This window comes from Mangifera indica, chromosome 9, assembly GCF_011075055.1.
Source record: "Mangifera indica cultivar Alphonso chromosome 9, CATAS_Mindica_2.1, whole genome shotgun sequence".
NCBI classification, from domain to species: Eukaryota; Viridiplantae; Streptophyta; class Magnoliopsida; order Sapindales; family Anacardiaceae; genus Mangifera; species Mangifera indica.
In genome coordinates, this window is record NC_058145.1 from 14449670 (window position 1) to 14463068 (window position 13399).

Here is a 13399-nt window from a genome sequence, read left to right on the forward strand (position 1 = left end):
GATTAAATAATTAATATTATTTATTTAAATATTACACCAGTCGGACCATCAGTCAATTAGATCAATTGTCGGTTAACCCAGGCCGGTGTTATTATCAGGTTGGTATTTGATCTGGGTTTGAAGACGGTACTTACAACACCCGAAACCAATATGTAGGGGTATTTTAGTCATTTGAATCATAAACTTAACAATAAATTTACCTTGGAACCCTCCAGATTCTCACGTGGCACATCTCAACTCGCTTCAAAAAATTGTTTTCTTGGCAAGAACTCCAAACTACATAAGTTCATTTCTTTCGTCTCATCCCACACAAGCCCAGGAAACCCTAACCGAAAAAAAAAAAAACCTCCGATCAGGTCATTTCTTTTAATTCAATTCCATTGCAATTATTCAAATTTAAATCCCTTCATAATTTTAATGAAGCAATGAGCAGCAGCAGCATCCCGACTCAACTGGTGTCCCCGACGAGCTCACGGTCTGTTACTGAAACCGTGAACGGTTCTCACAAGTTCGTGATCCAGGGTTACTCATTAGCGAAAGGCATGGGGATTGGGAAGCACATTGCCAGTGATAATTTCACAGTAGGCGGTTATCAGTGGGCCATATATTTTTACCCTGACGGCAAAAATCCCGAGGATAATTCAACGTACGTTTCTGTTTTTATTGCATTAGCGAGCGAGGGAACCGATGTGAGAGCGTTGTTTGAATTGACCCTCGTGGATCAGAGTGGTAAGGGAAAGCACAAGGTGCACAGCCATTTTGAACGCTCTCTTGAGAGCGGCCCTTACACGCTGAAGTATCGAGGGAGCATGTGGTAGGTTCGGTTTTAATTACTGAAATTTTAACGATGAAGATAAATTTTCAATGAAATAGTTGATTGGTTTTAATTAATTTGATCATGGTGATTTGTTTTTTTGGGAAAATTCCAGGTCCTGTTGCTTCTACTCATTTTACAGCTTATAAACACAATTGTATAATTTTTACGCTTGCCTTTGCTCGTTCTTTTAGCTGAGATGTCAAATTTTTTTGTAATTGATTGTATCTGTCAAATTGTTTGATTATCATACGTAACTTTGTGTCGTAGCCAGAGTTAATGCATCAAAATTGCTCTGCTGTGTTTTATCTGTAGCTCAGTTAGACGTTTTAAAAAGGATTAGTAAATTGAAGTTGAATATTTCCTGCCCTGTGATTTATTTGTATCCATTTGGTTTTTCATCTAAGTACAATAATTTCTTCAATTTCTTTAATATAGGGGATACAAGCGTTTTTTCAGACGAGCTTTGCTTGAAACATCTGATTACCTCAAGGATGATTGCCTGAAGATCAATTGTACTGTTGGAGTTGTGGTTTCAGCGACAGATTGTCCAAGATTACATTCAATTCAGGTTCCAGAGTCTGATATTGGAGAACATTTTGGCATGTTACTGGAAAATGTGGAAAGTTCAGATGTGACCTTTCATGTAGCTGGAGAAAAGTTTCATGCTCACAAGTTGGTTTTGGCTGCTCGATCTCCTATATTTCGATCTAAATTCTTTGAGGGGTTAGAGGCAGATAAGCAAGAAATTGTAATTAATGATCTAGAGCCTAAGGTTTTTAAGGTGAATTCATTTCTTATTTTTGCTTTGTTGCTGTTTTTTTGCGTAAGGTCTTTAGGCAGCATTTGTTCTCATCTGGCAGCATCTTATGCTTTATTACTGTTTTGTTTGTTGTTTTGTTTGTTTCCTGCAGGCCATGTTACACTTCATATACAGAGATTCTCTTACAGAGGATGTGGATGTGACAGGATCTGGCACTTCTTGTATGTCTTCCGTGTCAGACACACTTGTTGCAAAGTTGTTAGCAGCAGCAGACAGATATGGCTTGGAGAGACTCAGATTGATGTGTGAGTCTCATCTTTGCAAGGATATTTCTGTGAATTCGGTTGCCAAAATTTTAGCTTTGGCTGATCAATATCATGCTACAGAATTAAAAGCTGTTTGCCTTAAGTTTGCTGCTGAAAATCTTGCAGGTCTGTGTTCAATTTCCTCTTACATTTTCCTAATTATATGTAAGGAGAAAATCATTAGTGTTGTTTTAGAAGTAAAACTAAGATGACTTTTTTGAGCATGAAGCCTAACCTTTATTGAAAAATATTTTATATATGTTAGTTTGCATCTATATGTAATCAAGTTTGTGTTGGTCCTAATGGCTTTAAGATGAATTTTGCTTTATAGTTAATAGATGTAGATTCTGACTTGTTATACTTTTGTTCTTCACTTGCTCATTCTGATGGATGCTTTTAGGAGTCTATAGAACGATAAAAATTCACCTGTAAAGCCTTATACCAGAAATTTGTTGATATGAAGATTGCTGAAGTTTTTATGTCTATCATGCTTCAAGTAGTGTAGACAAAGTCATTGTGAACTGTTTTTGGTCGTTCAGAGTTGATCTTTTCAGACATCTGATTATATCAGAGCAGCTTGTAGCAGTTGTGTTATAATAGATTTGCCCATGTGCAGGTTAAAATTTGTTAACTTTGAATATCAACCAAATGGCTTTGTGAACAAAAATGTTTTCTTAATAGAGGGAATGTGGAATTATAGACAAAACAAGATTTTGATAGCTCTATTTGTATTTTGTAGGGATTATTATAGGATAATATTAGGTCTGCTGCTGTTCTGAGTTTTATGGTGTCTGTTGTATGTAGTGAGATTGTTTGGTGAGCTCCAAGTAGCTATTTTTCTAGTTATGTACATGGTTACTGAATTGTAAAAATTATTCATTAGTTTTGAAGGTGTTTATGGTTATTTTATATGGGTTCACCTTGTACCTGTCTGCTGGTAGGGGATGGTTGTTGATAATACTTCTCTGAAGATTGTAGAATTTTAGTTCACTTGCCTGTTAATGAAAGTCCTCATTTTAAGATAAATATAATTTATTTTCATATCAATAAAATATTTATGATCACAGTACTAATATAAAACAATAATCCTTTGGTTTCATAACACGATTTTACACTCTGTGGAAGTGGCATATTAGAAAATTGATGGAAGATTTTAGGGAAACAAAAAAAGTCAAGTGAAATAATTTGAAAGTTAGACTGTCAAAAGAAACAGAATTGCATTAGCATATAGTTTGAGAAATGTAAGACTGAATCATTTCTTGTTTAAAATCTTTCTGGCTATTTAAGTATTCATTGTTGTATTTGGACTCTTCACATGATTTTGAGTCTTTGTCCTTTTGAGGTGTCTTGACTTACTATCGTATAGGCTATGTGAATCACTTGTTCTTCCTTTTGGAAGTCTCTGTATATAAATAGATAATTTGTGTTTCTTCTGCTAATAGGTGTATAGCTATTATGAGTTGTATACTTAATTTTGTGTCTTTTGAAAGATTGTTATTGCTGGAAAAATGTGTACAGATCAAAGTCGGTAACTGGTCCAGATTTTTTTAACTGTTCTTTACGGTGGCTCTGGCCAGACGGCATGTGTTATTTTATTTCTTTTTGGTTATATTATGGTGTGTTCACATAAATGTTTCTGGTGTTGACTGAAATAAAAACTCTTATTCAATTTCGTTGCATTTCGTATAAATATTTGACCTCATCTATAATGTTTGCTTTCCTTTTGTTTGAAACATTTATCTGCTGTGCAGTTACCCTAAAATAACAATGAATTCTGCTTGGTAAAGTGGTCAGCTTCCACAATTTTGTCAAATGCCAAGTTTTTAATATGGAAGGAGGTGGGGCTGTTTCAAATATATGGGTAGCAATCACAATTTCATGTAATAGTGAAATTGACCTTCATTGATAGTTTTAGAAATTTAGATAATGGGTTATCAGGGGAATTATTTATTTTGCTGTCAATAAAATAAATTACCATTAGTTGTACATTTCCGTGTTAAGTAGATTATTTTTAAGATCAGAGAGAGTCAGTTTATTTCATTGTACTAATTCAAGCTCTTTATAGGTTGCATTGTTTTTTCTGCCTTTTAACACATGCAATCATTTTGCAAGATTCCTAGCTGCTAAGAGTTGTAATAGGACATCCCCAAACTGAAATGTTTAAATTGATTAGTTTAGACTTAAATTCCAACAGGTTGTAGATTTTGTGTTCTCGCGCATCTCTATGATACAACTTAGAACAAATAGAATTATAGGTTTTAACATACCACTGATAACCACTTAGCAAACACAGCTTACAATTAAACAAATAGAATAAAAACTTAATTAACATAATGAGGAGATTCATAGACAAGACCATTTCCCAACATTCAGAAATATGAGACTGCAATGCTGCTGTGAAGGGTTATCACTATAATATTGTATTTGGTGTAGAGCATTATTTTGTTAGTTTTTTAATCTTATCAGCAGAACTTTGCTTCATTTATATCTTTTGTGTTTGTGGGCTGCTGCAGTATGCAGTGAATTTTTTCTGTAGTTGTTGTGATTGTGATGTGTCATTAGCATACTTTTTTGTTCTTACTAAGGAGCACCAGAGCCAGACAAGGAATACAAAGTCTTATTTCAACATTCTGGGGCTGATTTGTTGGTCAAGTGTGATTCAATAAAATCAAGGATAATGTATTTCATTTGTTCAAAAATTTTTTTTTTTCCTAATCCTCAAGGGAGGATGAGAGTGTGTGAGGGGCCTGTGGTGAGTTTTTTCTGTTTTGGTTAAAAGGTGGGATTTTGCATCACATATCTCTGCACTACGGTAGTCATTGTGGGCTGTCAAGAGTTTTGGTGAGTTCATCTTTTGGGGCCATCTTTCTGTGGATCATTCAGGGGAATGCATTTGTTGTAATTAACCTATTTATGTTGCAAATTCCATTATGTTAGACTCACTAGTAAAAAGTCTCTTTTATCGATTCCACTTCCATTGTAGCAAAAACACACCAAATAGTTGAAAATTCAAACTTTATGGAGAAGGAAAGATATTGCATCATATATTGCATCATATATAAATAAGCTTTCCTATACATACTATATTATTCTAATTCTTCAACTTTTGCAGCTGTTATGCGGTCAGATGGTTTTGAGTACCTCAAAGAGAACTGCCCATCACTGCAATCAGAGCTGCTGAGGACGGTGGCAGGTTGCGAGGAGGACTGCAGCAGTGGGGGTGGGAAATCTCGAAGTGTATGGGCTCAACTTTCTGACGGTGGAGATACCAATGGCAGGAGGGTGAGACAAAGAACCTGATATCTGTTGTTAGTTGTCTGTGTAGCTGGAGTTGGTGATAATTGTGAAAAATTTACAACAGCTAACTAAAACATTGTCTATTGTCAACATGGCGGCAAGGCGTGTTCTGTAAATCCTGGAAATTGGTAAGCTTAAGATGTTTGTTTTTGGACGTTTACTGTAAAATTTGACTTAGCTGCTGTGCAAACTGCTTGCTAATTTTGCTTAGTAAGAAGCATAGCTCTGGTGGTGTCTTTGTTTGACTTTGTATAATTCTGTCAGATGAGTAGTTTTGCATGTAAAGGAGTCAAAACAATGAGATAGGAGTTTTAATAAAAATTCCTTTATCTAGAGTAGAAACTATCTTCTAATTTAGTGATCTTTTATTAATTGCTATTTATCTTCAGATTCAAGGACTCTTCACTAAATATTTTTTTGGATAATTTTTATTAAAAAAATAAAACTTCAAAATAATTTAATTATTGAATAATAAATTTAGTCTGGTAGTTAAATATGCTCATTTTTTAAGTGAACCCGGTCTAAAATCAATGCTCTTAAATACTTACATCGTTAAACAAACACATTTGTGCCAGAAAACTTTTAAATTGAGTTACAAAAAATTATTTCACTAATAAAGGACTATCATTATAATAATTAAATTAAAAAAAAAAACACGTTAAATAAGTATAAACTAGATAAATTATATGTCAAATTAAGGGTATTTAAGTAATTTTAAATCAATATAATATATAATAAAAAAGTCAATCAAAAGGATATTAAGGTAAATGTATATTTTACTGTACTGTTTCTGTTAAATACGGAACAAAAAAAAGGTACGTGAATTATACAGACATAATACTGTAAATAATAAAAAATATATTTTTAAAAATACGTTCATAAAATTTGCATATGAGAAAAGTGCAAAACGTATATATATGAGAATAATATGACACATAATTAATAATATGTTTCTAAAAATACAGTAATATCATAATAATTTTAGTATTTTTATCGAATCTCTTATTAAAATTTAATATAATAATTTAAATGTAAAGTATTAAACCTAATACATAATTAAAATTCTTTATTCAATTAGTATCGTACTAATTAGTTGAAAAAAATAAATAAATTAATCAGCTTAGGTTTCAAACTTTAAATTATAGTGAATCTTTGTATAGGGTACAAAGGAGAAAAATGTAAAATTAAGATTGAAAATTAAAAAAGAAATGTTATTTTTTTTAAATGATAGTCATATTTTCGTAAATAATTAAAAAAAAAAGAGACAATTGTGTATTTAAGTTTAGTGAAAATTCAAAAATATAGTATATAATTTGTATTTATTACAAGAAAGACGTAAAATACGCGTTTAATATATTTTAAATTCAAAAATTCTTTTAAATGTGTTTAATATGTGAATAATAAAAGCATGAATAATATGTGAATAATATGCATATTTACTAATTAGGTTAGTTAGGTGAAGAACTAATTAATTTTAAGGGTGGTGGAAAAATGTTAATCACTCAAAATTCAATCCACCCCAGATTAGTTGTGACTAAATTCTTAAGTTAACATTAATGAAAGTAGAGGAGGAAAAGGCTTGTACAAAATTTCAGGGAAAGCGAACCAACTTATAAAACTATATTGGACAATTATTTCTATTAATTTATTCAAGTAAAGTGCTACCAACTAAGTTTTTTTTTTTTTTAAATAATCGGAGGCTCGATAGCTAAATGTGATCAAACTTATAATTATTATGTTAGATAAATTAAAATTTTATAAATATTATAGATACTTGAATTCATATATCTATCTTTAACTCAATCACATGAGCTTATTAATGTTGAATGATAGAATTACTTGATTTTTCATACACGTGTAAGATAATGGATAATATATGAACAATTTTATACATATGCAGATTTATAAAATGCTAAATTTTCATATGAGATTTACTATTATTACACACAACATTATTATGTGCACTCATGTATGCAATGTACTTGTTTTGGTAAATTTTTGAAAATGAGAGAATTAGGTGAAAATTCACTTTATATATGAATGCGGTTTCATAAATAATAAAACTATATATATATATTTTTAGTATATAATTTAAGTATATAAATAATATATTATTATGTGATTAAATAATTTTAAATTAAAGATAAATTAACATCTAATCATATGATGATATATTATCTGTATATTTGAATTATATATTAAAAATATATACAAGTAATATTATTCTTTCATAAAACCTGAATTTGATGGTTATATAGGTACAGAAGTAGAAACTACAGGTATTTTCGTACAAAATCTTTTAAAACTTTTCTATATATAAAATTCAATAAATAATCTTAAAATAGAGAATAAAATTGGAAAACCCATAAAATGTTTTACTATTTTTTTATTATTGTCCTGTTAGAGATTAAATTAATCACATCAAATAAAATAAATTTTAAATTTAATAATTAACGTATAATTATTAAATTAAATAAATTAAAATTAAAATTTTAATATATTATTTAAAAAAACTTAAATTTATATTTTTTTATATATAAAATTTTTTTTTTTATCATTCAATGTTTTATTTTTCTCCAACCTTGTGGATGTATTTTAAGAAATTCATCATAAGCATGGTCCACAAATACTTTCTCCTACGGCACCCTAAGAAGAGAAGAATTAAAATTTTTTATCATTAGATGTAGAAGGAGAGCGTAAATGAGTCAAATCTGTTTCCTTATAAAAGGAGTATCTCTCAGTTCGCGCTCTATTTTCTCTTTCTCTCCTTCATTCCTCCGCTTCACTTCTCACGCAACTCCTTTCACTTTCAGTTTCAGGTACAATTTTCATTAATTTATTCAGAATTTACATATTATTTCATTCATTTCTTATGATTTTTACTTCATTGATAGGTCTATAACAGCAATGGCCTCGCATATTGTTGGCTACCCTCGTATGGGGCCGAAGAGGGAGTTGAAGTTTGCATTAGAATCATTTTGGGACCGTAAGAGCACCGCCGATGATTTGCAGAAGGTGGCAGCTGATCTCAGGTCCTCCGTTTGGAAACAAATGGCTGATGCTGGAATTAAATTCATACCCAGTAACACATTTTCCTACTACGATCATATGTTGGATACCACTGCCATGTTGGGCGCCGTTCCTTCCAGGTATAATTGGAACGGTGGTGAAATTGGTTTCGATGTCTATTTTTCAATGGCCAGGGGTAATGCTTCTGTTCCTGCTATGGAAATGACCAAGTGGTTTGATACCAACTAGTAAGTTGTGAAAGTGAAATGAATCAGTTTTATAATTATTTTTTAAATTTTATTGTTTTATGGGCAAATTTTCATGTTTTTTCGGTTGGTTTGTTGTAGCCATTATATTGTGCCTGAATTGGGACCGGAAATCAAGTTTTCATATGCTTCTCACAAGGCTGTCACTGAATATAAGGAGGCCAAAGCTGTAAGTTTGCTTAGATACTATTGATTTGATATTGTAGTATTAGATAGAATGAGAATTGACTGGAATAACATGGGTAAATCTTTATCCACATACTGAATACAAACTTTCATTGCAAATTCAATCAAAAGAATTCCTTTAGTTTATAACTGCTTTGTCTTATTTATCATACCTTCCTTGTACAACCAACTAGCCGCTTTTTATGTCCATTATTTATATTTACAAATATTTTACAAATAAACCCAATAAAAATAGAAAAGAAATTAAAAAAAAATAGTTAAAGTTCGAAACCCTTGTTTCAATATATATATATAATTTTTGAAAAAAAGAAAGGATGATTCCCTGTACATTATCAATATTACATGAATCCTAAATGAAATAAACATAGGTTCATATTAATGGTTCAATGTTTCAAGCATGAGAATTAACAACAATATTTTTGAACTTAATGATATTGCTCTGATTGATCAAATTTTGGACTTCATCCCATATTTCCTTTCTGAGTTCTATGAGCTTCAATTAAGGGATTTTTTAAGAGTATACATAAATGATTAATGGTGTTTTGAGTTCCATAATTTCCTCTTTGTAATATTTTATTTATTTTTTTGGTTCAGTAAGTTTCCTTTTATTTGCTTTTTTTTTTTTCAACTGTAGCTTGGGGTTGATACAGTTCCTGTCCTGGTAGGCCCTGTTTCATACTTGTTGCTGTCTAAACCAGCCAAGGGTTTGGAGAAATCCTTTTCTCTTCTTTCCCTTATTAGCAAGATTCTTCCTGTCTACAAGTAAGTTATGTGAGATGAATGCTTATTAAAGTTAGATATGCTTGGCAGAGTCAGCATGGTCCCGTTGCTATTTGCACTTGTAGATATTTCTTTCTTTAATTGATCCATATGAGTTTGTATTACCTGGCAGGGAGGTTGTGGCTGAGTTGAAGGCTGCTGGTGCTGCCTGGATTCAGTTTGATGAACCAACTCTTGTGATGGATCTTTATTCTCATCAACTAGAAGCATTTACCAATGCTTACTCTGAGCTGGAGTCATCTTTGTCTGGTTTGAATGTCTTAATCGAGACATACTTTGCTGATGTTACTCCTGAGGCATACAAAACTCTCACCTCATTGAAGGGTGTCACTGGGTATGGATTTGATCTGGTTCGTGGAACAAAGACACTTGAATTAGTAAAAGGTGGATTTCCTTCTGGCAAATATCTCTTCGCTGGATTGGTTGATGGTAGGAACATTTGGGCTAATGATCTTTCTTCTTCCCTCGCCACCCTCCAGACTCTTGTGGGCATTGTTGGAAAGGGTATTTTTTTTCTTGCTTTCTTTTACTTTTGCAATTATGATTTTTTTTCTTCTTAATGATTTTAATTCCAGCTCTTTGGTTCTACAGATAAGCTTGTAGTCTCAACATCCTGCTCACTGCTCCACACAGCAGTTGATCTGGTGAATGAAACTAAGTTGGATAATGAGATCAAATCCTGGCTGGCATTTGCAGCACAGAAAATAATTGAAGTAAATGCTCTGGCCAAGGCATTGTCTGGGCACAAGGATGAGGTACTGCAGTCTGCAGCAAGTGTATGACGTGTGTGTATATATATATATATATATATATATATATATATATATGTATGTGCTTTTATTATTTAAATGGTTGGAAATACTGTCTATAAAATTTACAGAATTTTGTGTGAGTTACATTTTGCTCATCAAAAACTTTGAGATGATTTTGTAGCTAATCAAACACTCTTTGAATGACCAAAGGGTATGGCTTTGGGTCAATCTTTTATGTATGTTGAAATATGTGAAGTATAAGTTTTGACGGTTCCAAAGAAACGAAGCTGATTCTTTGTTGTTTTATCTTCTCAAAACATAAGAAACAAAGCCATTATGCATTTATATCTGTTGGCTGATATGTTTGTCACTGTGAATGTTTTATGTACTATGAGAGATAACGACTTTGATGTGATTCTCTCATGTGAATATAAGATTCCCCTACAATGAAACATGATTTTCATTTTTAGGTTACTTGTTGAATCCTTTTTAAATATTTTCTTTAAGAATGCATACATACAACAGTAACCATTTTTCTTAGCTCTGTTAAGGCTTCATTAGTTATAGGTGGTGGAAATTCTTGACTCTGTAATTGAATGACTACTTGCACTTCAGTTATGCCCAATAAGTTAAATTTACTGTCCGTTTGATTGCGTCTGTATCTACAGATGGGTAGCATGCTGTTGCCGTGAAGTTTTAATTTTATTCTTATTTGTTAATCTGTTGTACGAATGCTTCAATGCATCTTTTTCTTTCTCTAGGCCTACTTCTCTTCTAATGCGGCAGCTCAGGCTTCTAGGAAATCCTCCCCAAGGGTGACTAATGAGGCCGTCCAAAAGGCTGTAAGTGATTACGAAACTATTTTTTCTTTCAAATTTCTAATGTTCTTGGACTTTTGCTTACTAGTGCTTTCTTGTGTAGGCTGATGCTTTGAAGGGTTCTGACCACCGCCGAGCTACAGGTGTGAGTGCCAGGCTGGATGCTCAGCAGAAGAAGTTGGGCCTTCCATTACTTCCTACCACCACCACTGGATCTTTCCCACAGACTATGGATCTTAGAAGAGTGCGTCGTGAGTACAAGGCGAAGAAGTGAGATTTATTGCTCTTAATATTGTGTTTTGTGTAACTCTTTGTGTTTTTATGTTATATAACTAGTTGTGGTTAATTCCCAGAATTTCTGAGGATGATTATATCAAGTCTATCAAGGAGGAAATTTACAAAGTTGTCAAGCTCCAGGAGGAGCTTGACATTGATGTTCTAGTTCATGGAGAACCAGAGGTGAGTTAACCTTCTAAATAGAATAACTTAGTATGGCAACTGGAGCTGTACTTGTAGCAGAAGTAAGATATTCAATCCTCTCTCTCCGTCCGTCTCTCTTTTCTCACTTGTATATCATGGCATTGCAGAGGAATGACATGGTTGAGTACTTTGGTGAGCAATTGTCTGGCTTTGCCTTCACTTTGAACGGCTGGGTTCAATCTTATGGTTCACGTTGTGTTAAGCCTCCTATTATTTATGGTGATGTAAGCCGCCCGGAGGCCATGACTCTCTTCTGGTCTTCCATGGCACAGAGCATGACCAAGCGGCCAATGAAGGGAATGCTCACTGGCCCTGTCACCATTTTGAACTGGTCCTTTGTCAGAAATGACCAGCCCAGGTGAGGAAAAGTAACCTAACTAATTTTCCAACACTCAGTTTCTAGCATTTTTCAAAGAGCAATACTATACGTATCCATTTTGAGTATATACATATGTACATATTTGTATGTGTCATCATATGATTGAGTATTACTTTATCTTTAATTTAAAATCACTTAATTACTTGATGATATATATAAAGTGTGTACCTATATATGTTCTCAAAATAGGTACACATAGTTTTATTGTTTTTCAAATAGTTCATTAACTTTGGGTTTCCTATTTTTAGATTTGAGACCTGCTATCAAATTGCTTTGGCAATCAAGGATGAGGTTGAGGATCTTGAGAAAGCTGGTATTACAGTCGTCCAAATCGATGAGGCTGCTCTAAGAGAGGGTTTGCCACTTAGGAAGTCTGAGCAAGAATTTTATCTAAAGTGGGCTGTGCACTCCTTCAGGATTACTAACTGTGGTGTACAAGACACTACCCAGGTTCATCTTTAATTCTTTAGCTACTTAATGTCACTTATGTCTGTGCTTTAATACCTGGATGGTTTTTCCTATATTGCTTGCATACTCCTGGAATATGCAGGTCATGTTGACAAAGGTGAAAAAATTAATGTGAAACACTATGCTCGATCATAGGGAAAAAATGATTTCATCTATTTATTTTGCTTGCTTTTTCAAACCAGAGCATATGCTATATTGAAGCTGTATTGGTAAATTTGCACATTTTGTTTATGTATTCATTGTGAGTGAATATCTAAGTATCATCTGACCCATCCTACTGTTAATTCTAACAGATCCACACCCACATGTGCTATTCACACTTCAATGATATCATCCACTCAATTATAGACATGGATGCGGATGTAATCACTATTGAGAACTCCAGATCAGATGAAAAGCTTCTGTCTGTGTTCCGCGAGGGAGTGAAGTATGGTGCTGGAATTGGTCCGGGTGTGTATGATATTCACTCTCCAAGGATCCCCTCTTCAGAAGAAATTGCTGAGCGTATAAACAAAATGCTTGCCGTCCTTGAGAGTAACATCCTCTGGGTAAACCCTGACTGTGGTCTCAAGACGCGCAAGTACTCTGAGGTCAAGTCTGCACTTAGCAACATGGTGGCTGCTGCCAAGCTTCTTCGCACCCAGCTAGCAAGCTCCAAATGAGTTCAAAAGGTAGCATAGAAGTGTCTATCTTATATACAAAGACACAAGATATTCCACTGGAAAGATTGAATTACAACTGGCTAGGAGCGTGCATAAAACAGTTTAATCATATAATCAGGTTGAATTGTTCAAAATTCGGGTTTAATTTGATTTGGGCTGGAAAAACTTTTAAAAACACTTTTTAGTTTAAATTGTGATTTGAATGTTTTTCAAATTGCACCAAATTATCGTTTTTTAAATTTGTGTGTATATATATATGTGTGTGTGTGTAATTTTTTATGTAATTAATATTCATCTGAATGTTATATTAGAATAGTTGATCCTTATAATTTTATCAATCATATTGGATAAAACAAACTCTGAATAAGTCAAAAATTTACTCTTATACTATCAGAAAAGACTTAAATTTATACTCTTTTA

The 13399-nt window shown here is 32.9% G+C and overlaps 2 protein-coding genes across 3 annotated transcripts; both read left to right on the forward strand.

Moving 5' to 3' along the window:
• Positions 1 to 236: 236 nt before the first annotated feature.
• On the forward strand, positions 237 to 5517 carry LOC123225927 (BTB/POZ and MATH domain-containing protein 4). 2 transcript variants are annotated; one of them, XM_044650289.1, is made up of 4 exons: positions 237 to 814; positions 1253 to 1598; positions 1729 to 1882; positions 4995 to 5517. In XM_044650289.1, exons 1-4 carry the CDS (start codon positions 426 to 428, stop codon positions 5180 to 5182), a joined length of 1077 nt encoding a protein of 358 aa, XP_044506224.1. In that variant the 5' UTR covers positions 237 to 425; the 3' UTR covers positions 5183 to 5517. The 2 variants fall into 2 exon arrangements, with proteins under 2 accessions (XP_044506224.1, XP_044506223.1); XM_044650288.1 differs by having other exon boundaries at positions 241 to 814; positions 1729 to 2008.
• Positions 5518 to 7813: 2296 nt separating this feature from the next.
• On the forward strand, positions 7814 to 13203 carry LOC123226485 (5-methyltetrahydropteroyltriglutamate--homocysteine methyltransferase-like). Its single transcript, XM_044651011.1, has 12 exons — positions 7814 to 7998; positions 8074 to 8436; positions 8536 to 8623; positions 9275 to 9402; positions 9533 to 9924; positions 10012 to 10175; positions 10934 to 11014; positions 11094 to 11260; positions 11344 to 11449; positions 11578 to 11828; positions 12098 to 12299; positions 12611 to 13203. Exons 1-12 carry the CDS (start codon positions 7880 to 7882, stop codon positions 12977 to 12979), a joined length of 2430 nt encoding a protein of 809 aa, XP_044506946.1. The 5' UTR covers positions 7814 to 7879; the 3' UTR covers positions 12980 to 13203.
• The last annotated feature ends 196 nt before the right edge of the window (positions 13204 to 13399 follow it).

What these genes read in the sequence shown, in the direction of transcription:
- LOC123226485 (XM_044651011.1), top strand. Translation starts at nt 7,880, where the DNA reads ATGAGTCAAATCTGTTTCCTTATAAAAGGAGTATCTCTCAGTTCGCGC. An exon ending in CCTTTCACTTTCAGTTTCAG is followed by an intron (nt 7,999 to 8,073) that starts GTACAATTTTCA and finishes CTTCATTGATAG; the next exon opens with GTCTATAACAGCAATGGCCT. An exon ending in TAGTTCATGGAGAACCAGAG is followed by an intron (nt 11,450 to 11,577) that starts GTGAGTTAACCT and finishes ATGGCATTGCAG; the next exon opens with AGGAATGACATGGTTGAGTA.
- LOC123225927 (XM_044650288.1), top strand. Translation starts at nt 426, where the DNA reads ATGAGCAGCAGCAGCATCCCGACTCAACTGGTGTCCCCGACGAGCTCA. An exon ending in TAGAGCCTAAGGTTTTTAAG is followed by an intron (nt 1,599 to 1,728) that starts GTGAATTCATTT and finishes TGTTTCCTGCAG; the next exon opens with GCCATGTTACACTTCATATA. An exon ending in TGCTGCTGAAAATCTTGCAG is followed by an intron (nt 2,009 to 4,994) that starts GTCTGTGTTCAA and finishes CAACTTTTGCAG; the next exon opens with CTGTTATGCGGTCAGATGGT.